General features: G+C 47.6%; 2 protein-coding genes across 2 annotated transcripts in view; one reads left to right on the top strand and one right to left on the bottom strand.

Moving 5' to 3' along the window:
- LOC141075662 (uncharacterized) overlaps positions 1–24,323 on the top strand; it is a 109,316-nt gene that overhangs the window by 45,571 nt on the left and 39,422 nt on the right. The window lies entirely within an intron of this gene.
- Positions 11,162–14,229, bottom strand: LOC141075621 (oocyte zinc finger protein XlCOF8.4-like). Its single transcript, XM_073562726.1, has 5 exons — positions 13,532–14,229; positions 11,901–12,050; positions 11,594–11,771; positions 11,388–11,511; positions 11,162–11,304 (listed from the first exon to the last, which is right to left on the bottom strand). Exons 3-5 carry the CDS (start codon positions 11,615–11,617, stop codon positions 11,162–11,164), a joined length of 291 nt encoding a protein of 96 aa, XP_073418827.1. The 5' UTR covers positions 11,618–11,771; positions 11,901–12,050; positions 13,532–14,229.

The raw sequence follows: 24,323 nt of genomic DNA, 5'->3' as shown, positions 1-24,323 counted from the left end.
TCTGCCATTCCCTGCTGGGGTGAGCTGAATTCCTTTTTGCTCTGTCTTCAGAAAATACCTGAGTACTGATATAGTCTTTTGAAGCCTAGCGTCTTCAGGGCTTTTTTCCCTATCAGTCTGTTGGCTCTTGTTTTGATAGGGTTTTGGTGGATTGCAGACAGCAGCTTTTCTATCCTGTCCTATTTAGTTAGCTTGGGCCCCATCATTTGCTCAGCCTATCTTTCTATCTGTGTGAGTGTTTTTTCATCTTGCTTCACCGTCATTATATGTTGGGGGCTGCCTATTGCTTTGGGGTCTGCTCTGGGGCAGTTTAGATTTCCCTTTCTGTCTTTAGGTTATTTAGTTCTCCGGCTGTGATCGAGGGGTCTAGGGCACCGTAGGAACCCCCCACAGCTACTGCTAGTTGTTGTTGATAGGTTCAGGGGTCTGCAATCCGATAGCTGCCAACTTCTCTGGTTTTCTGGACTTAGCTAGTATTTCTGTTTTTGCCTCCTACGGTGACTCATTCATAACACCCTGCTATGAACATAAAAAAGGCTTCTCCCCTATGTGACGTCTCTGATATTTATTAACAGTTGATTTCCAAGTAAAATATTTCCCACATTAAGAAAATGAAAAAGGCTTCTACTCTGTGTGACTGCTCCGATGTCTAACAAGAAGAGCTTTCCGTTTAGAACATTTCCCACATTCTGAACATGAATATGGCTTCTCTCCTGTGTGAGCTCTCTGGTGGCTAACAAAATGTGATTTACATGCAAAACATTTCCCACATTCTGAACATGAAAAAGGCTTTTCGCCTGTGTGAATTCTTTGGTGTTTAACAAGATTCCCTTTATGGTTAAAACATTTCCCACATTCTGAGCAGGAAAAAGGCTTCTCCCCTGTGTGAGTTCTATGGTGATTAACCAAATCTGATTTCCGGTTAAAACGTTTCCCACATTCTGTACATGAAAAAGGCTTCTCTCCTGTGTGGGTTCTTTGGTGATCATCAAGATTCCCTTTCTAGTTAAAACATTTCCCACATTCTGAACAGGAAAAAGGCTTCTCTCCTGTGTGAGTTCTATGGTGAGTAACAAGCAGTGATTTATGTGCAAAACATTTCGCACATTCTGAACAGGAAAATGACTTCTTTGCTTTAGGAGCAGTTTGTTTTTTATTGCCTCTTTTTTTACTTTGATTTTCCTTAGTAGTCAGTAATGAATCAGAAGATGGGACCTGTTTCATAGGATCAGATGACAGATCTTTGCTGTGAATGGATGATGATATATCTGGAGTAATAGCAATCACTTCAGTTGTAGCTTGTAGGATCTCAAGATCATCCGATTTAAAAGTTGAATATGTCAGCTGTCCCTCTGATCTCCTGGTACAGTCATCTGCTAAGATAAAAACAATTATTACTTATTAATAAAATATCCTTGAGTTTTATATTTTTGAACATTTCTACTTAGCTTGCCATTTTTATGGACAGTTTATGTAAAAACTTTAATTATTTACCAAGACAATGACAGTTCACAGTCTAATAGAAAACCTTGTTGGATGAGCCAGTAGTGTGCGGTGTTCAACTGTTTGTTCATTCTGCCTCCCAAATATCAAATAAAAAGAAACCAATCAATGTTATGTAGGCGAAAATAATACCAATTCTCATCTCACAAAAACAAGTCCCCACTCGGGTCCATCATCTGTCAGTGGAAAAACAGAGGTTCCCACACTATTAGTGGCCCAAAGGCTGTTGAAAAGCAACAAGGTTTCTATAAACCAATCCAGCAAAATCCGCTCTCACTTCGGAGTCTTGCAGTGTGCGCCAACAACATTTAGGATCCCTGTATTCAGCAATATTATAGTGAGAAGAACCCACTTAATTTTTGGTGTGTGTCTCCTGGAGCACAATCTGGGCACTATGTGCTGGGTAAGAAAATGGCAAATGTGTAATTTTCACTCTCCAACATCCACTGCGTGTTAATTTCCAGAAAGAGGCTGTGGAGTCAAAATATTCACTCCTCCTACACACGTGGTCAAAATTGTTGGAACCCCTCGTTTACTGACAGATAAACCCACAATGGTCACAGAAATAACTTGAAGCAAATGAAAGTCAGATATTGCTTTTCAACCATGCTTCCACAGTACTTTAAAAAAAATAAAACTCATGAATTAGGCCTGGACAGAAATTATGGTGCCTTTAACTTAACCGCTTTGTGACCACCAATAGTACATAAATGTCGGCGCTAGCAGGGCTTTGTGCAGCACTGACGTTTATCTACGGTCGGCGGTTTTGTGCTCATCAGGCCCCCATGTACCTTATAACGAGGGGATTCCAGCGCACAACGTATCCTGTGACCCTCGACCTCATTGAGACCTGGTTGGTTCAGGTCCTTATGATGTCAGCATCACACCAGGCAACGAGACAAATCACTAGGAAAGTTTGTTGTAGCAGCGAACTTTCCCGGGCAATCTGCATCATAAAAACACTGTTTCTCCTCAGATCTCCTGTCAGTGAGAGATTAGAGGAGAAACAGTGTTACAAGTGCTGCTGGCACCAGCTGTGTCAGTCAGCGATTGTGCTATAAAGTAAAAAAACAACTAAGGCAGGTTAGGGTTAGTGCTATAGTTAGGGTTAAAAATGACAAAAATCTTGGCACTCAATATGTGAAATATTCAGACACTTTTATTTTGTGCATCCAGACAGAAAGGTTTAAACGTTTTCAGTCCAGCATAGGACCTTCATCAGAAAAATCTCGTTTACTGAAATAAATAAATCCTTCCAATGGTAGCCAAAAGAAGGACAAAGTAGAGAGCCTGGATGGCCAGTGGAAATGTTAAATGGCTGGCGTCTGGAAAGCGTATGTGGACTGAGCCGTCCAAAATTAGAACAGGCAGCTGTACAGCGTAGGGCTTCAGAAAAAGGACCTCTAGGGTCACTAAAATAAGGAGTGAAGACAGCACTGATAGCAGTGGTTATACAACCTCTAGAATTGAATTGCACTGGTGAAGCCCTGGTCCGTGGTCTGGCTGCCCTGTGTGTAAGACTGAAAACGTTTAAACCTTTCTGTCTGGATGCACAAAATAAAAGTGTCTGAATATTTCACATAATGAGTGCCAAGATTTTTGTCATTTTTGATTGATGGGTTGGATATCCGACTTGAGCACCAACAACCAAACTATTCCTGAGTGCCGTGCTCTCTTTATAGGATAGTTAGGGTTAAAGTTAGGGTTACTGTTGGGCTAAAGTTAGGGTTTATTCTAAAGTTAGGGGTAGGTATTGTGAATTCTCTTACTTCTGGGTCAGGGCTCCCTCTGGTGGTTACTGGAGGTAGTGGAGCTGGCCGGATTGACAGAGGTCTGCCACCTGATGATGATGACGATTGGAGATCTGGGGTTACTGATTGGAGTATTTAAGTCAGCAGACTTCCTTCAATCCCGGGTGATGATTGCTTTCCTGTGCATTCTGAGGTCTGATGTCTCCTGCCCTGATCCTGCAATGTTCAGCTAAGTTGTTCATGTGCTAATCCTTTGCATCTGATCTGGTTTTGTCTCTTTCTGCTTGTTGTGAGGGTTCAGCTTGCTCCCTGCTGGGGGCTGTAAGAGACCACCGCTCCATATGTTACAGCTTGTGTCAGTTTGTTCAATCCCCTGTTATATTAGTCTCTTTTGCTTTGCTTCCAGTTCATATCAGAAAGCTGATATAGTGGGGGCGAGGTCGTGAGACCTCAGTGTTTTTTTGTACATCAGACATGTTGGATTTTTCAGGGTTTTTTGCGTGATTGCAGACAGTGTCTTTCCTTTCCTATCCTATCTAGCCAGCTTGGGCCCCATTATTTGCTCAGTCTATTTTCTGCCTGCGTTTGTGTTTTATCTTGTCTCACCGACGATATATGTTTGGGGGCTATCTATTCCTTTGGGGTCTACTCCAGGGCAGTTTAGATTTCACCTTTCTTGCTTTAGGCTTTGCTAGCTCTCCGGCTGTGCCAAGGCATCAAGGGTATCATAGGTACGCTCCACGGCTGCTGTTAGTTGTGTTGTTAGGACTAGGGATCTGCAATCCGCTAAGTGACCAACCTTTCTGGTTTTCTGGTGGCCTAGCCTATTCCTGCCATCCTCCTCGGTGACCTGTTCATAACAGGTAGGCTAAAGAATTAGGCTTTTCTCAATTGTCTCCCCAATAATTAGGTCACATCAGTCACGTCGTAGTTTTCTACTTACGGGAAAAAAAATAAAAACGAATAAAATGGCCCGTCAGTTTTATAGTGCAGAGGAGGCTTATGCACTTTTATGTTCTGACAGTGAAGAAAGTGCAGTGTCAGATGGCGATGAGGATGGCGAGGGCTTTATTAGCAGCCACAGTGATAGCTCAGAAATGAGCAGTGATTCTGGTCCATCCTCACACACAAGGACCAGTACAACAAGAAGGACAAATAGCGCTTCTGGAGAAATGTCACCAACTCAGGGAACAATGCCCAGTACTAGCGTTGTCCCTAGTGCTCGCGAATTGGCGCACACCAATGTCCAAGGGGCTTTGCCTCTTGATGTAGCATTTCTCAGAAGGGAGGCTTCGGATTCGGCTACTCCATTCATCCCTAATTTTAATGCCACTCCTGGTATAAATGTGGAGGTGGAAAATTTTGGACCAATTAATTTTTTTAATTTGTTTATGACAGCTTGCAAGAGCATATTGTCCTACAAATTTATATGCGTCCAAATTCATCAGCCAGAATCCACGATCCTATTATGCTAGGTCAAATTTATGGTACCAACTAATATCCTAGAAATTAAAACATTTTTAGGACTTACATTCGCTATGGGGCTTGTTAAAAAACGATCATTCAGTCCTATTTGTCCAACCGCCCTGTTCAAGCCACCCCTATGTTTTCTGCCATTCTTCCTAGGACCCGTTATGAAATGCTCATGAGATTTTGGCATTTTAACGTCAATAGTCAATGCCTGCCCAGAGATGTCCCAGAACATGACAGACTATTCAAAATCAGACCCATCATCGAATACTTGACAGAAAAGTTCTTACAGCTCTACACCCCAACAGAAAACATTTCCATTGATGAGTCCCTTGTAAAATTCAAAGGAAGACTGCACCTCAAGCAATTTATTCCTTCTAAGAGGGCAAGGTTCGGAATAAAGCTCTATAAAATGTGCGAGAGTTCAACCGGATACACATCAGCATTTCACATTTATGAGGGGAAAGACAGCCAACTAAACCCACCAGGATGCCCTACTTATCTGGGGACATCTGGAAAAATGGTTTTGATTACCAGGAAAAGATCACTGAAAATCTTGTTTTTGAAAATGTTGTCCCTGCCAATCCTTTAGAATCTGATGTCAGAAGACTCACTGAGCGACATTTTATTGTACTCATCTCAGTAACTGAAACAAGAAAGAACACCCAGAGAAGATGTTGTGTATGTTCCAAGAGACGAATGAGGCATGATACTTGCTATTACCCACAATGCCCATCATTGCCAGCCTTATGCCTCCATGACAGCTTTCAATATAGTACACTATAGGAACAAAAAAGCACAAATAGGGTCTTATCTGGGTTAATAATAAATATAAAAGAAATCCACTCACCTATTGCAGGAGAGATCAGGCATGTATGATTAGTAGTCAGCTGCTGCACATCTAAAAGGTCAAACAAGTGACCGCTGATATATCAATTCTTATGGAACTAATTTATGGACTTCCATGCACTGCTTGACAAAATACAGGAGGTGGCTCTTTTACTTAAAAACGCCTGAGAGGGGTGACAGGTTCCTTTTAACATTTTCCGGGGGTAGGTCTCCAGAGACACAAATTGGGCACAATATATTGGGCACTACAATGACATTTTTGCAATTTTTGCTCTGAAACTTCTAAGAGTTTCTGGAAATCATCCATGTAGTGAAAATGGTCACTATATCCATAGATGAATTCCCAGAGGGGTGTCATTTCCAAAAAGGATCACTTCAGGGGAAATTCTGGTGTTCTGGCACTTAGAGGCTCTCCAAAGGGCAACAACAGCAGAATCCCCCCTGAAGTGACCCCATTTTGGAAATGACACCCCTCTGGGAATTGGAAATGACACCCTTCCTCGAATTTATCTATGTTATGAATGGGTCACTGAGGAGGAAAGCGCAAAAGGCTATGCCACCAGAACACCAGAAAGGTTGGTCACTCAGCGGATTGCAGACCCCTGATCTTAACAACACAACTAGCAGTAGCCGTGGAGCGTTCCTACGATGCCCTAGACGCCTCGTCACAGCCGGAGGACTAACTAAGCCTAAAGACAGAAAGGTGAAATCTAAACTGCCCCAGAGCAGATCCCCAAAGGAATAGACAGCCCCCAAACATATATTGTCGGGGAGACAAGATGAGACACAGACAGAAAATAGACTGATCAAATGATGGGGCCCACACTGACTAGATAGGATAGGACAGAAAAGGCACTGTCTGCAATCACGCAAAAACCCTACAAATTCCAACATGACTGAAGCACAAAAATACTGAGGTTAGCACAACCTCGCCCCCACTAAATCAGCACTCAGGTGTGAAATGGAGGCTAGCAACAGGCTAATACAGCAGGTGACTGAGCAAACAAACACAAGATACAAAAATACAGGGCAGGAGCCAGAAGCCCCAGGGGGAGCCAGCTGACTCCTGACAGCAAGGCAAAATCAGATGCAAAGGATTTAGCAAATGACACTTAGCTGGAAAATGCAGGATCAGGCAGGAGACAGATATCCTCACTATGCACAGACAGGAGTATCCCCGGCAGCCACTGAGAGAAGTCTGCTCGCTTATGTACTCCCAGTCTCTACCCCCACTTCTCCAATCATCCTCTGCAGCTGTTGGATTAACATCAAATTGACCAGCTCCACTACCAGCAGTATCCACCAGAGGGAGCCCTGCCTCAAAAGTAAGATTAAGAGAGTTCACAACACATCTATGTACACCCTTAGTTTTACCTATGTTGACCATATACTTATCTACCTATTTTCCAATGTAAAATCTGGGCTTAAAACAACATTTTAGCGGTAAAAATGTACCATATTTTTCGGACTATAAGACGCACTTTTTCCCAAAAATTTTTTAGAGTCGGAATATACTTACAAATGCTGCGGCGCATCGCAGCAATGGAGCTGTGGGGACTCCGGCTTTGACAAAATGGTGGCGGAGGCCCCTCGCAGCACAGAGCACTGCCGCCCCAGCACAGAGCATTGCCGCCGCACCAGCACAGAGCGCTGCCGCCGCACCAGCCTTGACCACCGAACGTCTGTGACCACTCATGCACCTTTGCTGATCCCTCCCAGTAAGCTGAATTCAGACTCTCCAAACGCGACATGGCAACCGCTAATTATTCCAGCAAATTTTACATTCAAAAAGTCAAATGGTGCGCTTTCCCTTCTGAGCTCTGCCGTGCGCACACACAGTAGATTTCCCCCAAATATGGGGTATCAGCATGCTCAGGAGAAATTTCAAAACAAAACGTATCATCCATTTTCTCCTGTTACCCTTGCAAAAGTAAAAAAAAAATTAGGTCTACATGAAAATTTTTGTGAAAGAAAAGTAAATGTTTATTTTTTCCTTACACATTCCAATCATTCCTGTGAAGCACCTGAAGGGTTAAGAAACTTCTTGAATGTGATTTTGAGTACCTTTAGGGGTGCAGTTTTTACAATGGTGTCACTTTTGGGTATTTCCTGTCATACTGACCCCCCCAAACTCACTTCAAAGGTGAGGTGGTCCCTAAAAAAAATGGTTTTGTAAATTTTGTTGTAAAAATGAGAAATCGCTGTTTAGCTTTTAACCCTTATAACTTCCTAAGGAAAAAAAATTTGTTTCCAAAATTGTGCTGATATATATATATATATATAGTTGATATAGATGCTACTGTGCAGGCGCCGCCATCGCCGGTGACATTTTGCTGGATGTAATTTTTTTTATAAGCCCAACAATAGCCACAATATTATAGGCATGTACATATTTTAATTGTCTCCCATTGTAAGATCTTTTTATATCTCTGTAAACAGTGCCTACTTTTTGGAGTAAATATAAAATTTATTAGTTCCGTCTCCTTGTTCTGTGACGAATTCACGTGCCTATAAGCTAATTACGCTACTATTTGGGTTGGCTTCGGAACCCCTGTATTAATTTTAAATAATATAGAGAATCAGAAGTTGGTGGCAGCGGTGTGTTTTGGCTAGGTGGGTAGAGCTGGTAGTGACTGAGCGGGTTTTATAGGCAGATTGTGTAGCTGCGGCCAAAGCATTTATAATTCCCGCACTGCAAGTGGACCTAATAGCCATTGCACAACAAGTAGCCCGTCCGGCGACTTCCTAGGTGCAGTTCTCTGACTGACCTGAAGGTAAGGGGGGGCGCCTGCGAGCTCCAAAGTGGAACTGGAAAGTGGGATATACATAAATCTCGGCAGTTCGTGACATATTGTGGCAGCAGTGGGATATCTACAATAAACCCCTGCGGTAAATTGTTGGGGCAAGACAAGCTTGCTGCTTTCATCTCATTGTTGACAGCAGTGGGATGACTAAGATAAGCCCCCCTGCACATGTGATAGCCGTGTGCGGTCAAAGGTCACACCACTGTCCCCTCCAACCTCCCTTATCTCTGCCGAGGAATTTGGCACACACTTCAAAAATAAGATCTACCAAACAAGCCAAGTCTTCATCATTCAACCAACACAACCCCTTTGTATACCAGACCACTGCCCAAACCCCATAACCTCCCTCTCCAACATCGCTGAAGGGGAGCTTAATTGTCTCTTCTCCAAATCGCACCTCACAACCTGTGCACTCGACCACATCCCATCCCCTCCCCAACTTCAACACCACACTTATCTCATCCCTAACCCACCTCTTCAACCTATCACTAACGTCTGGTACCTTCCCTTCTGCTTTCAAACATGCCACAATCACGCCTATCCTTTAAAAGCCAACCCTCGACCCAACCGCAATGTCCAGCTATCGTCCAATATCACTGCTCCCATTTGCTTCCAAACTCCAGGAGCAGCACGTCCACGCTGAACTTTCTTCCCATCTATCATCTAACTTGCTCTTTGACAATCTACAATCTTTATTTATGCCCCCATCACTCCACTGAGACAGCCCTGACCAAAATTACTAACAACCTAATTACAGCAAAATTAAATGGACAATACTCTCTACTCCTGCTTCTAGACCTGTCTTCTGCATTCGACACAGTTGACCACTGCCTCCTACTACATATCCTCTCCTCCTTTGGCATCAAAGACATCGCCCTATCCTGGATCTCCGCATACCTTTCCAACCGCACATTCAGCGTCTCCCACTCCCACACTACCTTCCTCATCCCACCCTCTCTCTCTGTTGGAGTCCCCCAAGCCTCTGTTCTAGGACCCCTACTCTTAATCTATACACTTGGCCTGGGGCAACTCAAAGTCCCACAGATTCCAGTACCACCTTTATGCCGATGACACTCAGATCTACCTCTCTGAGTGGGTACATTTTGGGTACAACATTTTGGCCCAGATGTCACCTCTCTGCTGTACAGAATCCCGGAGTGTCTATCAGCCATATCCTCCTCCATCTCCTCTCGCTTCCTCAAGCTCAATGTGGACAAATCTGAAGTCTTCTTTCCTCCATCTCACAGATCTTCCTTACCTGACCTATCACGATTAATGACATCACGCTTTCCCCAGTAACAGAAGTCTGCTGCCTCGGAGTAACCTTTGACTCTGCCCTGTGCTTCAAACCTCACATCCAAGCTCTTTCTACCTCCTCTTGCCTCCAGCTCAAAAATATTTCAAGAACCCGTCCTTTCCTCAACCTACTAAAATACTTGTGCATGACCTCATCTCCCGCCTCGACTACGGCAGAATTCTTTTCTGTGGTCTCCCTGCTAACACCCTCGCACCTCTCCAGTCCATCCTTAACTCTGCTGCCCGACTAATTAATCTCTCTCCTCGCTACTCCTCCACTTCTCCCCTCTGCAAATCTCTTCACTGGCTCCCACTCCCTCAGCGTATCCAGTTCAAATTACTAATACTGACCTACAAGGCCATCTATAACCTGTCTCCCCCATATGCCTCTGAACTAATCTCCCGATACCTTCCCTCACGTAATCTCTGGTCCTCCTCACCTCCACAATTATTCGCTCCTCACCCAACTGCCTCCAAGACTTCTCCCGAACTGCCCCAATTCTCTAGAATTCTTTGCCCCAACAAGTCCAAATATCAACCACATTTGGATCCTTCAGACGGAACCTGAAAACCCACCTCTTCAAGAAAGCCTACAGCCTGCAATGACCCCGCTACCTCCTTCTCTCTCACCACTACCGGGGATATCACCTCAACCAACACCGGAACTGCTACGACCCACCAACCTACTGTCTCCTTACCCACCATCCTGTAGCATGTAAGCCCTAAAGGGCAGGGTGCTCTCTCCCCTCTATCAATCTGTGATTGTTAGCTTGTTTACTGTGACATCTGCAATTTGTATGTAACCCCCTCTCATGTACAGCACCATGGAATCAATGGTGCTATATAAATAATAAAAAAAAATGTAATCAGAGCACCACATAAAGCCCCGCCCAGAGCATGAGAATCTCATTAACTGAAAACTACAAATACAGATTACACAGCAGTAAACCAGAGTTGCATTCATTTATGGTGGCTCATTGGAGCTACTATGAATCCTGAGCAGAAGATTAGAGATAGTTTTGCTCCCCATTTCAGGAGAGATTGTGCAGTAATCTGAATTCCTTAGGATCAAAAACAATGTAATTGGTTGTAAGTTCTATAGAAAAGGGCTTTCAATGCCCAAAGTCATTTGAACAGTTTTGGGTGGAGGAGAATGTTGTGGTCTAGAGGCAAAATGGTGATCATGGTAATGTGGCCGGACTACACCACCGATGAAGCAGCCAAAGCCAGTGACTGAGAGGAATCTGTGACTTCTCTGGATTCAGTGGTTACTACTCACCATTCATCACCCCTCACATATGTCTCTGTAGTATTAATATGGGTCAGATCTTCACCCTGAAACAAATATTGTAAAAGTCACCGACAGATGGAGAAGTCCCATCTATGATCAGCTCTAATCCTGCCATCTCCACCGTTCTCATCACACAAGTATAAAACATATAATACTGGTGGATAAAACAAGACTGAGCATAAGACCTTCACAGCCGTCTACACATCATAGGGGAGATCTCCTGACACCTTCTCTCCATCTACCTGATGATCCTGAGGAGCACTGGGATCTTCTTGGTTACAGTCCTGTGGAAGAAGAGGACGGGGACATCTCTCTGGTGTTGTCCTCTTACTAGATAGATCTGGAGGAAACACATACAGGGACTGAATTCATTCTCTACATACAGATAATTATAGGCCGTGTGTATTTAGTCCTGTCTATTACCTGGAGATGTGAGGGGCTGGGGAACCTCCATTATGACGTCCTTGTACAGATCTCTGTGTCCTGCTAAATACTCCCACTCCTCCATGGAGAAATAGACAGCGACATCCTGACACCTTATAGGAACCTGACACATACAATGATACCGTCATCCCCCGATCCCTTCATAGTGTTACTGTATAATGTCCCTGCATTCCCAGCAGTGTCACCTCTCCAGTCAGCAGCTCCATCATCTTGTAGGTGAGTTCTAGGATCTTCTGGTCATTGATGTCCACATGGATCAGGGGGAGAGGTGGAGGCCCCGTGATTGGGCTCAGGGGTCTTTCACATCCCTCAGACACAGGGTCCTGACAGCGATCACTAGAGGTCTTCTTCACCACTGTAATCCTGGTTATGGAGAGAGACATTAATAAATCTCACTCCAGACATTTCCAGAGTCCTCACCTCTCCAGTTCTGTCCATCTGTTATTCCCATAGATAAGAATGATGTAATGTGACATCATCAGAATCTCTCACCTCTCCAGTGAGACGGAAGAGGATCTCTAGGGTGAGGTGTAGTATCCTCTCCGCCATCTTGTCTCTGTCCATATCCATCCTTGGTGGGTAAATCAGGAAAATTCTCTTCTGTAGAAGATCTTCACTGAGAGGATCCGATATTGTAGAGACCTGAATGAGAAGAAGATGATCCGATGTAACACCATAAGAATCCTGTGTAATACAATTACTGGAGATAATAAGGGAAACATATGAGGAGATTTATTATCTTACAGGGTTTAGTTTTCTTCCCTGACATCTACTAATAAAACCTATATATTTAGGCCACAGACAACAAGCAGTTTCCTCCTCGGAGTCGGCAGTTGAACACGTTCCTCATAGACTCATCTTCCATAACGCTAATTCTCGTCTCATTACCGACACTGGAATCGGCATTAGCAATACTGCAGGAGATATTCATTACACGCGACATGAGAAATAACTCCTTCATGATGAGGACAACATCTTCATCTTCTACTGCGGCTCTAGAAACAGATTTGGCCAGAGTCAGTCACTGACTCCATCCCCACCGGCCGTCTATATGAAGGTTTCCCGTCTTCCCCATACTGGAATCTTCTCTCACGTTAGATCTCAGCTCTGAGTCACACACAGAAGTTTGAGGCTTTTAGAAAAGATTTTTAGGTTCCACAATCACAACGGACAGAAATGATCTGATCCCAAAGTCTCCATGTACAGTGATTTATGGGGTTTATTTCTGGCCTTAGGCTTTCCTATATTACAAGAAAAACTCCAGAAAAAGCCGATATTAAAATGTTTCTACAGAAAATTGGCTCCAACAATTCTTGTAAAAATAAAAACATAAAAAAAGCAGAAGACACATTATATTTTAACAAGTGAAACTCTTTGGGCCCCATAACATAGATGTACACCGCAGGAACGGCACAGGAGCGTCTGCAACAAAACCCTGGCAGTTTAAAGGGAAGGTGCCATCAAAGCCGGATGTGGCGTTGGCGCGCGTTCCACTTGCCGGATGTGGCGTTGGCGTGCGTTCCACTTGCCGGATGTGGCATTGGCGCGCGTTCCACTTGCCGGATGTGGCATTGGCGTGCGTTCCACTTGCCGGATGTGGCATTGGCGTGCGTTCCACTTGCCGGAGATACAAGGCTGTGGACCGTGCGCCATCAAGCCAACTTGGTTTCATATTCTACTTCTATGCGGTTCAAGAAACCGGAAGTTATTTTGGCGTGTGTTCCACGTACCGGAAACACTAGGTTGTGGAGCGCACGCCTCTACCTCATTGGACACAATTAGTAGCCCGCCTTCATTTGAGTGTGGTGGATTTTTTCCTTGTGGCTCACGCGCCTTTATGGCACACTGGCGTGCGTTTCAACCACCAGAAGTACCATGGTATGTTCTCCCCCTGCCTTTCTCTGGGGTAACACGCGTCTGTAAGACGTCCTAGTGATTGGAGACATAATGGCATGCACACCATATGTTCAGTGTTAACACCTGTGGGAATTCCTAATGGGAAGTGGTAATTAATTTCTCCTCATCTATGTAAAGTTAACCCTTTTTGTCCTGCCGTTCCTCACAGCTTCAGACAAGGAGTGGAGGGATCCATTCCTCTCTAGCTCAGCACTATGGCACCTCACCTCCTATCACAAGCAGAAGTCCCCTGATGACTCAGCTTGGAAGAAACGCGTTGGGCCCTTCCATGGGGGAATGCAGGGCTTGTTTAGCACAGGGGGAGCTGTGGACGGTCGGGGGGGGAGTCTTGGGGATAGACTACTGTTAGCCCTTTGGGGTCTTGTAGGGCATTTTCTTCCCCTTGTCCTGTATGGATCATCCTGGACCCAGGATCTCCTTTTCCTCCCGCACCGGCTTCATGAATTGCTGAGCTTGTGCCTTTCCTTCCTTATTGCTCTGGCATATTTCGGGTGGTAACTCTATAACTGTCATCCAGATTCCAGTCATTCCTGTTATATGCAGCCAGAATCTGTCAGTCGTTATTTGCGGGGTTCTGTGGGATTCTCCCAGATCCACAAGGTGAGATTCTGGGACTTGCTGATTGCAGTTCAGCCATTTCAAGTGGGAATCATTCCTCCTGATCGGGCTGTGCTCCTCACGCCCCTTTATTTGTGACTTCACCCAAACATTTATATTCATTCACTCTGGGGGACACAAAATTGTATTTATTCTACTATCTAACTAAAGGTTATGTTTTATCTCCCGTCCACCACACGCCAGCTCCAGCTCCGCCCCCGTCCACCACACGCCGACTCCGCCTCCGCTCCCATCCACCACACGCCAGCTCCAGCTCCGCCCCCGTCCACCACACGCCGGCTCCGCCTCCGCTCCCGTCCACCACACGCCAGCTCCGCCTCCGCTCCCGTCCACCACACGCCAGCTCCGCCTCCGCTCCCGTCCACCACACGCCGGCTCCGCCTCCGCTCCCGTCCACCACACGCCGGCTCCGCCTCCGCTCCCGTCCACCACACGCCGGCTCCGCCTTCGCTCCCGTCCACAACACGCCGGCTCCACCTCCGCTCCCGTCCACCACACGCCAGCTCCGGCTCTGCTCCCGTCCACCACGCGCCAGCTCCGGCTCTGCTCCCGTCCACCACGCGCCAGCACCACGCGCCAGCTCCGGCTCTGCTCCCGTCCACCACACGCCAGCTCCGCCTCCGCTCCCGTCCACCATGCGCCAGCTCCGCCCCCGTACACCACGCGCCAGCTCCGGCTCTGCTCCCGTCCACCACGTGCCAGCTCTGCTCCCGTCCACCACGCGCCAGCTCCGCCCCCGTACACCACACGCCAGCTCCGGCTCTGCTCCCGTCCACCACACGCCAGCTCCGCCTCCGTCCACCACGCGCCAGCTCCAGCTCCGCCTCCGTCCACCACGCGCCAGCTCCAGCTCTGCTCCCGTCCACCACGCGCCAGCTCCGCCTCCGCTCCCGTCCACCACACGCCAGCTCCGCCTCCGCTCCCGTCCACCACACGCCGGCTCCGCCTCCGCTCCCGTCCACCACACGCCGGCTCCGCCTCCGCTCCCGTCCACCACATGCCGGCTCTGCCTCCGCTCCCGTCCACCACGCGCCGGCTCCGCTCCCGTCCACCACGCGCCGGCTCCGCTCCCGTCCACCACGCGCCGGCTCCGCTCCCGTCCACCACGCGCCGGCTCCGCTCCCGTCCACCACGCGCCGGCTCCGCTCCCGTCCACCACGCGCCAGCTCCGGCTCTGCTCCCGTCCACCACGCGCCAGCTCCGCCCCCGTCCACCACACTCCAGCTCCGGCTCTGCTCCCGTCCACCACGCGCCAGCTCCGGCTCTGCTCCCGTCCACCACGCCCCAGCTCCGCCTCCGCTCCCGTCCACCACGCGCCAGCTCCGCCTCCGCTTCCGTCCACCACGCGCCGGCTCCGGCTCTGCTCCCGTCCACCACGCGCCGGCTCCGGCTCTGCTCCCGTCCACCACGCGCCGGCTCCGGCTCTGCTCCCGTCCACCACGCGCCGGCTCCGGCTCTGCTCCCGTCCACCACGCGCCAGCTCCGGCTCTGCTCCCGTCCACCACGCGCCAGCTCCGGCTCTGCTCCCGTCCACCACGCGCCAGCTCCGGCTCTGCTCCCGTCCACCACGCGCCAGCTCCGGCTCTGCTCCCGTCCACCACGCGCCAGCTCCGGCTCTGCTCCCGTCCACCACGCGCCAGCTCCGCCCCCGTCCACCACGCGCCAGCTCCGCCCCCGTCCACCACGCGCCAGCTCCGGCTCTGCTCCCGTCCACCACGCGCCAGCTCCGGCTCTGCTCCCGTCCACCACGCGCCAGCTCCGGCTCTGCTCCCGTCCACCACGCGCCAGCTCCGGCTCTGCTCCCGTCCACCACGCGCCAGCTCCGGCTCTGCTCCCGTCCACCACGCGCCAGCTCCGGCTCTGCTCCCGTCCACCACGCGCCAGCTCCGGCTCTGCTCCCGTCCACCACGCGCCAGCTCCGGCTCTGCTCCCGTCCACCACGCGCCAGCTCCGGCTCTGCTCCCGTCCACCACGCGCCAGCTCCGGCTCTGCTCCCGTCCACCACGCGCCAGCTCCGGCTCTGCTCCCGTCCACCACGCGCCAGCTCCGGCTCTGCTCCCGTCCACCACGCGCCAGCTCCGGCTCTGCTCCCGTCCACCACGCGCCAGCTCCGGCTCTGCTCCCGTCCACCACGCGCCAGCTCCGGCTCTGCTCCCGTCCACCACGCGCCAGCTCCGGCTCTGCTCCCGTCCACCACGCGCCAGCTCCGGCTCTGCTCCCGTCCACCACGCGCCAGCTCCGCCCCCGTCCACCACGCGCCAGCTCTGCTCCCGTCCACCACGCGCCAGCTCTGCTCCCGTCCACCACGCGCCAGCTCCGCCCCCGTCCACCACGCGCCAGCTCCGGCTCCGCCCCCGTCCACCACGCGCCAGCTCTGCTCCCGTCCACCACGCGCCAGCTCCGCCCCCGTCCACCACGCGCCAGCTCCGGCTCCGCCCCGTCCACCACGCGCCAGCTCCGCTCCCGTCCACCACGCGCCAGCTCCGGCTCCGCTCCCGTCCACCACGCGCCAGCTCCGCCTCTCCCCACCCCACATTGGCAGCCTCTGCCTGTTACCCCATGCCCAGCCTCTGCCCCCCCACACTCTCTCTCCACAGACCGTCTTCTTTCTGTCCTCTGCGGGGTGTCGGCTGCTCCCTCCTCCGCGCTCTTCCCCGCTGAAAGCTCCGCTCCTCTGCTGCGCGCTCTCCACACTGCTCTCCTATGGTGAATGCTGGACAGTGTGGGCGGGGCCACAGCTTCCTCCCGTCTGCTCTATGGAGGAGGAGGCACCGCCCCTTCTGGTCACATGGGCATGACGTCACTACAGGTCCTGTGTGCACAGAGCAGCCATATATGTGGTGGACACTCCTGGACCTTCTGCTTTCTGGGCCGGTTCCTCCTGTGAGTCCTATTAACCCTTTCGCTCCCTGTCTTCTCCTTTCTGACAGGACAATCTCTGAATTCGGACAGTGTGACGGGAATTTCAGCAATGTGGAAGGAAAAAATGACAATTTTCCTGTTTTCCTCACAGAAATGTGACTTTCCCCCCAATGTATCATTGTCCTAAAGGTGACAGGAGCGCTGAGGCCGCACAGTGCGCCGTGTCTCCTGAGTGCCGATACCCCACAGGCTCAGGAGGGAAGGGGCGCCATTGTGACTGGGATAGACGGCGGACGCCGTGTGACGTGTGAAGAGCGCTGACACCAGAACAGCAGAGACCCCACAAGTGGCCCCATGTTACCCCCTCCACCTCTAGGGGACAGGGAGGATTATTAACCCTCAGGGGAATCGCTTGTGTAACACACGACCGCTCCAAAGCTTGGGGTCACCCAGACAATTTTGTGTTTTCCATGAAAACTCCGACTTTTATTCATCTATTGAGTTGCCAAATTAATTTAACCACTTAAAGGGAGTCTGTCACCCCATTTTAGCACTATAAGCTGGGGCCGCCGCCATCAGGGGCTTATCTGCAGCATTCTGTAATGCATTCTGTAATGCTGTAGATAAGCCCCGATGTAACCCGAAAGATAAGGAAAACACGTTAGATTATACTCACCCCGGCGTACGGTGCCTCCCATCTTCATACGATGACGTCCTCCTCCTAACTTCTCCCTCGGCTCCTGTGCAGGCGTACTGATCTGACCTGTAGAGGGCAGAGTAAAGTACTGCAGTGCGAGGGGCCGGGAAGGGCACAGAGGTCCCGCGCCTGCGCACTGCAGTACTCTGCTCTGCCTTCTACAGGACCGATAAAGCACGCCTGCGCGGCAGCCGAGGTAGAAGTTAGGAGGAGGACGTCATCGTATGAAGATGGGAGGCCCTGGACCAGACTGCAACGCCCCCCGGTGAGTATAATCTCACGTGTTTTTCTTATCTTTCAGGTTACATCAGGGGCTTATCTGCAGCATTACAGAATGCTGTAGATAAGCCCCTGATGGCGGTGGCCGCAGCTGATAGGGCTAAAATGGGGTGACAGACTCCCTTTAATGAACGGAGCTTTTTTCATTTTTCGCTCCCCTTATTTCCAGAGCCATAACTTTTTTATTTCTCCGTCAGTATGGCTGTATGCAGGATGAGTTGTGCTTTTGAACGACACCATTCGTTTTATCATGTCTTGTACTCAAAACCGGGAAAAAAAATTCTAAATGCGGTAAAATTGCAAAAAAAGTGCAAACCCTCACTTTTTTGTTTGGCTTTTTTGCTAAGTTCACTAAATGCTAAAACTGCCCTGCCATCATGATTCTCCAGCTCATTACGAGTTCATAGACTCCAAACATGTCTAGGTTCTCTTTTATCCAAGTGGTGGAAAAAAATTCCAAAATTTGCTAAAAAATAAGCACAATTTTTCGAGCCCCGTAGCGTCTCCATTTTTCGTGATCTTGTGCTTGGTGAGGGCTTATTTTTTGCATGCCGAGCTGATGTTTTTAATGATACCATATTTGTGCAGATACATTCTTTTGATCACCCGTTATTGCATTTTAATGCAATGTCACGGCGACCAAAAAACCGTAATTCTGGCGTTTTGATTTTTTTTCTCGCTACGCCATTTAGCAGTCGGGTTAATCCTTTTTTTATTGATAGATCGGGCGATTCTGAATGCGGCGATACCAAATATCTGTAGGTTTGATTTTTTTTATTGTTTATTTTGATTGGGGCGAAAGGGGGGTGATTTGAATTTTTATGATTTTTATTTTCTTTAATTTTTAAACACTTTTTTTTTATTTTTGGCACGCTTCAATAGTCTCCACGGGAGAGTAGAAGCATGCCATACTTGATCGGCTCTGCTACATATGGGAGATGAGCAGATCGCTCATATGTAGCAGTAATACAGCATTGCTATGAGCGCCAACAACAGAGTGGCACTCATAGCAATCTGACGGCAACAACCATAGAGGTCTCTATGAGACCTCTGATTGTCATGGCAACGCGTCGCTGACCCCCGATCACGTGACGGGGGTTGGTGATACGCTCATTTCCGGCTGGACGCCGGAAATACTAGTTTAATGCCCGCTGTCAGTGTTTGACAGTGGGATTAACTAGTTAATAGGCGCGGGCAGATCTTGATTCCGCCCGCGCCTATTGCCGGCACATGTCACCTGTTTATAACAGCTGACATGTCGAGGTTTTGAAGTGGGCTCACCGCCGGAGCCCACATCAAAGCAGAGGATACTGACCGCTGATGTACTATCCCGTCAGCGGTCTGTAAGGGGTTAAAATCTCGTCCAGACATTGACAAGGTTCGAAAAAAAGATTTTTATTTGAAATAATAATTTTCTCCTTCAAATTTTGCTTATGTCAGAGAATGCTCCCTTTGCTGCAATTCCAGCATTGCAAACCTTTGGCATTCTAGCAGTTAATTTGCTGAGGTAATCTGGAGAAATTTCACCCCATGCTTCCAGAAGCCTCTCCCACAAGTTGGTTTGTCTTGATGGGCACTTTTTGCGTGCCATACGGTCAAGCTGCTCCCACAACAGCTCAATGGTGTTGAGATCTGGTGACTGCCCTGGCCATTCCATTACAGATAGAATACCAGCTGCCAGCTTCTTCCCTAAATAGTTCTTTCATAATTTGGGTCATTGTCCTGTTGTAGGATGAAATTGGCTCCATTCAAGCGCTGTCCACAGGGTATGGTGTTGTGAGTTCATTTTTCCCTTCACCAGTGATGTCTGATGAACTCCCTCTTCTGGCGAAGGAAGGTAGTGAGGCTGATTACCAAACAGCTGAGCAGGTAGATGATGACTGGGTCACAGGAACTGATGACTGGATATAAGGCAGCCGACGCCCTGCTGCCTTGATGGTGATCTTCCTGCTGCATTCTTGGAGACCAGTCTGATTTCTGCTTCTCAAAGCTAAGTTTTGCTCTGCTTTTTGTACACTTTAGTTCTGGTTTTGTTTGCCTTGTTTTTTGGGAGTTCTGCCATCCCCGGCCAGGGGTGAGCTGAATTCCATTTTTGTCTCTGATCTGTTGATCTTTGGCTCTGTCTTAAGAATTTACCTGAGTGCTGATATAGTCTTTTTGAAGCCTAGCGACTTCAGGGCCTGTTTCTCCTATCAGTCTGTTGGTACATTTTTGGATAGGGTTTTTGCGGATTGCAGACAGCAGCTTTTCTGTCCTGTCTTATTTAGTTAGCTTGGGCCCCATCATTTGCTCAGCCTATCTTTCTATCTGTGTTAGTGTTTTTCATCTTGCTTCACAGTCATTATATGTTGGGGGCTGCCTATTGCTTTGGGGGCTGCTCTGGGGCAGTTTAGATTTCCCCTTTCTGTCTTTAGGCTAATTTAGTTCTCTGGCTGTGATCGAGGGGTCTAGGGCACCGTAGGAACCCCCCACGGCTACTGCTAGTTGTTGTGGATAGGTTCAGGGGGTCTGCAATCCGATAGCTTCCAACTTCTCTGGTTTTCTGGACTTAGCTATTATTTTTGTTTTTTCCTCCTTCGGTGACTCATCCATAACAGTATGGCATGGCGTTGCAAAATGGAGTGATAGCCTTCCTTATTCAAAATCCCTTTTACCTTGTACAAATCTCACACTTTACCATCACCAAAGCAACCCCTGACCATCACGTTACCTCCACCATGCTTGACAGATGGCGTCAGGCACTCTTTCATCATCTTTTCAGTTAATCTGCGTCTCACAAATGTTCTTCTGTGTGATCCAAACACCTCAAACTTGGATTCGTCTGTCCTTAACACTTTTTTCCAATCTTCCTCTGTCCAATGTCTGTGTTCTTTTGCCCATATTAATCTTTTCCTTTTATTAGCCAGTCTCAGATATGGCTTTTTCTTTTCCACTTTGCCCTGTAGGCCAGCATCCCGGAGTCGCCTCTTCACTGTAGGTGTTGATACTGGTGTTTTGTGTGTATTTAATGAAGCTGCCAGTTGAGGACCTGTGAGGCGTCGATTTCTCAAACTACAGACTCTAATGTACTTGTTACTCAGTTGTGCAGTGGGGCCTCCTACTTCACTTTCTACTCTGGTTAGAGCCTGTTTGTCGTCTCCTCTGAAGGGAGTAGTACACACCGTGGTAGGAATTCTTCAGTTTTCTGGCAATGTCTCACAAATAATTCATTTCTAAGAACAAGAATAGACTGTCAAGTTTCACACGAAAGTCCTTTTTTCTGGCCATTTTGAGAGTTTAATGGAACCAACAAATATAATGCTCCAGATTCTCAACTAGCTCAAAGGAAGGTCAGATTTATAGCTTCTCTAATCAGCCAAACTGTTTTCAGCTGTGCTAACATACTTGCACAATGGTAATCTAACCATCCATTAGCTTCTTACACAGTTATCAAAGTACCATAAGAACACTGTAGTGATGGTTGTTGGAAATGGGCCTCCTTACACCTATGAAGATATTGCATTACAAACCAGACATTTGCAGCTAGAATAGTCACACGGTAGTGTACTTTAATATTGGCCCTATTTCCTGTTGGCAGGTATACCTTTTCTTTTAGGATTTGATAAAAACGGCCACCAGTGGAGAAGAAACCTCTTCTACTAATATTTTGCAGAACTCCCCTGGCAGCCCATCTGGTCCGGGTGCCTCGCTATTTTTCAGGGAGTTAATAGTGTCCACTATCTCTTCCTTTCTTATTGTAGAGTTGAATCTTTCTCACCTTCTGAGACTGTTGGGAGGGATAGTCTATCTAGGAATGTCTTCCCCTCTTCTCCATCTACTGGTTCTTGTTCATACAATGTGTTATAGTATTTATGCCAGATGTCATTTATGATTTTTGGGTCTGTTTGTGGTGAACCTTTGTGATCATTCAATCTACCTATAAATCTCATAGGTGTTCGGCTTTTTGCCAAGCGAGCCAATAATGAACCAGCCTTATTACCGTATCTAAAAAATTCAGATGTTTTTTGGTTCCCCCTTATTCTTTCTAGTCTGTCCAGCTAAAGGTCAAATTCTGCTTTAGCTTTAATCCATTTATGCCTATTTTCTAAATTGGGTCGGTTAAGTGCTTGGTGTATAGGCCGCTTAGCTCTTCACTTGCTGTGTTATAGGATAATGTAGTTTTAGTCCGTGTTTACCACAATGTCACACAGGTTGGGAAACACCGGCTTTTGTGCTGGGTATGTTCGGCTATATTTGGTGATTTAATCGATGATTAAATTGTTGAATATTGCAATTTCGGCGATCGTGAGCCGAACTTTAACCCCTTTCTGACATGAGACGTACTATCCCATCCATGGGACCCGGGCCCCTATGCCCATGGACGGGATAGTACGTCTACCGAGATCAGCGGCGCCCACGTGGTGAGCGGCGCTGATCGCGGCCGGGTGTCAGCTGATTATCGCAGCTGACACCCGGCACAATGTGTCAGGGGCGGTCACGGACCGCCCCCAACATGTTAACCCCTTGCACACCGCGATCAAACATGATCACGGTGTACCGGGGGTTAAAGGGAAGCATCGGCAGGGAGGGGGCTCCCTCCGTGCTTCCCTGAGCCCCCCACGGCAGCGCAATGTGCAGCGCTGCTGCGGGGGGCTCCTTTCCTGCAGGCCCCCGAATCAAAGATGGCGACGGGGGCCTGCAGGAAGCTGGCTTCCTCAGTGCCTGCAAAGCGCAGGCATGAGGAAGCCTTCTGCAGTGCCTGTGACAGATTGCTGATCTGTCACAGTGATCTGTGATGTGACAGATCAGCGATCTGTCACAGGACAGTGATGTCCCACCTGGGACTATTTAATAAAGTAAAAAAAAAAATAAAAAAAAAAGTTAAAATAAATTAAAAAAAATCGCCAAATAAATTAGAAAAAAAAAAAATATTCCCCCAAATAAATCCATTTTTTAGAAATAAAAAAAAAACAATAAAAGTACACATATTAGGTATCGCCGCGTCCGTTACGACCCGCCCTATAAAACTATCCCATTAGTTAACCCCTTTAGCGAACCCCTTAAAAAATAAAAATAAAAAACGAAGCAAAAAATAATGATTTGTTATCATACCGCCAAACAAAAAGTGTAATAACGCGCGATCAAAAAGACGCATATAAATATCCATGGTACCGCTGAAAACGACATCTTGTCCCGCAAAAAACGAGCTGCCAAACAGCATCATCAGCAAAAAAATAAAAAAGTTATAGCTCGCAGAATAAAGCGATGCAAAAATAATTATTTTTTATATAAAATAGTTTTCATTGCATAAAACCAACAAAACATAAAAAAAACCGACCTAAATAAGGTATCGCTGTAACCGTACTGACACGAAGAATAAAAACGCTTTATCAATTTTATCGCACGCGGAACGGTGTAAACGCACCCCCCCAAAAGAAATTCATGAAACGCTGGTTTTTGTTCATTCTGCGTCCCAAAAATCGGAATAAAAAGTGATCAAAAAATGTCACGTGCCCGAAAATGGTACCAATAAAAACGTCAACTCGTCCCGCAAAAAATAAGACCTCACATGACTCGGTGGGTCAAAATACGGAAAAATTATAGCTCTCAATATGTGGTGATGCAAAAACTATTTTTACAATAAAAAGCGTCTTTTAGCGTGTGACAGCTGCCAAACATAAAAACCGCCATAAATAGTAAATCAAACCCCCCGTTATCACCCCCTTAGTTAGGGAAAAATAAAATTAAAAAATGTATTTATTTCCATTTTCCCGTTAGGGTTAGGGCTAGGGTTAGTGCTAGGGTTAGGGCTCAGATTAGGGTTAGGGGTGTGTTGGGGTTAGGGTTGGAGTTATAATTGGGGGTTTCCACTGTTTGGGCACATCAGGGGCTCTCCAAATGCAACATGGCGTCTGATCTCAATTCCAGCCAATTCTGAGTTAAAAAAGTCAAATGGTGCTCCTTCCCTTCCAAGCTCTGCCATGCGCCCAGTGTTTTACCCCCACATGTATCAGCCTACTCAGGTCAAATTGCAAATCAATTTTTGGGGTCCAATTTCTCCTGTTACCCTTAGGAAAATAAAAAATTGGGGGCAAAAATATCATTTTTGTGGAAAAAAATGATTTTTTTATTTTCACGTCCGAGCGTTATAAACTTCTGTGAAGCACTTGGGGGTTCAAAGTGCTCACCACACATCTAGATAAGTTCCGTGGGGGGCCTAGTGTCCAAAATGGGGTCACTTGTGGGGAGTTTCAATAGTTTAGGTACATCAGGGGCTCTCCAAACGCACATGACACCCGCAGACCATTCCATCAAAGTCTGCATTCCAAAATGTCACTACTTCCCTTCCGAGCACCGACGTGTGTCCATACAGTAGTTTTCTCCCACATATGGGGTGTCAGCGTACTCATGACAAATTGGACAACAACTTTTGGGGTCCAATTTCTCCTGTTACCCTTGGGAAAATAAAAAAAATTGGGGACTAATTGATCATGCTTGTGGAAAAAATACGATTTTTTTATTTTCATGCCCGGGCATTATAAACTTCTGTGAAGCCTTTGGGG

This window comes from Dendrobates tinctorius, unplaced genomic scaffold (assembly GCF_039654945.1).
Source record: "Dendrobates tinctorius isolate UK_male_01 unplaced genomic scaffold, ASM3965494v1 ptg000366l, whole genome shotgun sequence".
Taxonomy (NCBI): domain Eukaryota; kingdom Metazoa; phylum Chordata; class Amphibia; order Anura; family Dendrobatidae; genus Dendrobates; species Dendrobates tinctorius.
The sequence above is the reverse complement of the archived record's forward strand: the minus strand, read 5'-3'. Positions and strand labels throughout refer to the sequence as shown.

Excerpts from the sequence above, each read along its gene's own strand:
- LOC141075621 (XM_073562726.1), bottom strand. The coding sequence starts at position 11,617 with ATGATGGAGCTGCTGACTGGAGAG. Across the intron at positions 11,512-11,593 it reads TGGAGCTGCTGACTGGAGAG|GTTCCTATAAGGTGTCAGGA; the intron begins GTGACACTGCTG and ends TGTATGTGTCAG. Across the intron at positions 11,305-11,387 it reads CCAGCCCCTCACATCTCCAG|ATCTATCTAGTAAGAGGACA; the intron begins GTAATAGACAGG and ends TGTTTCCTCCAG.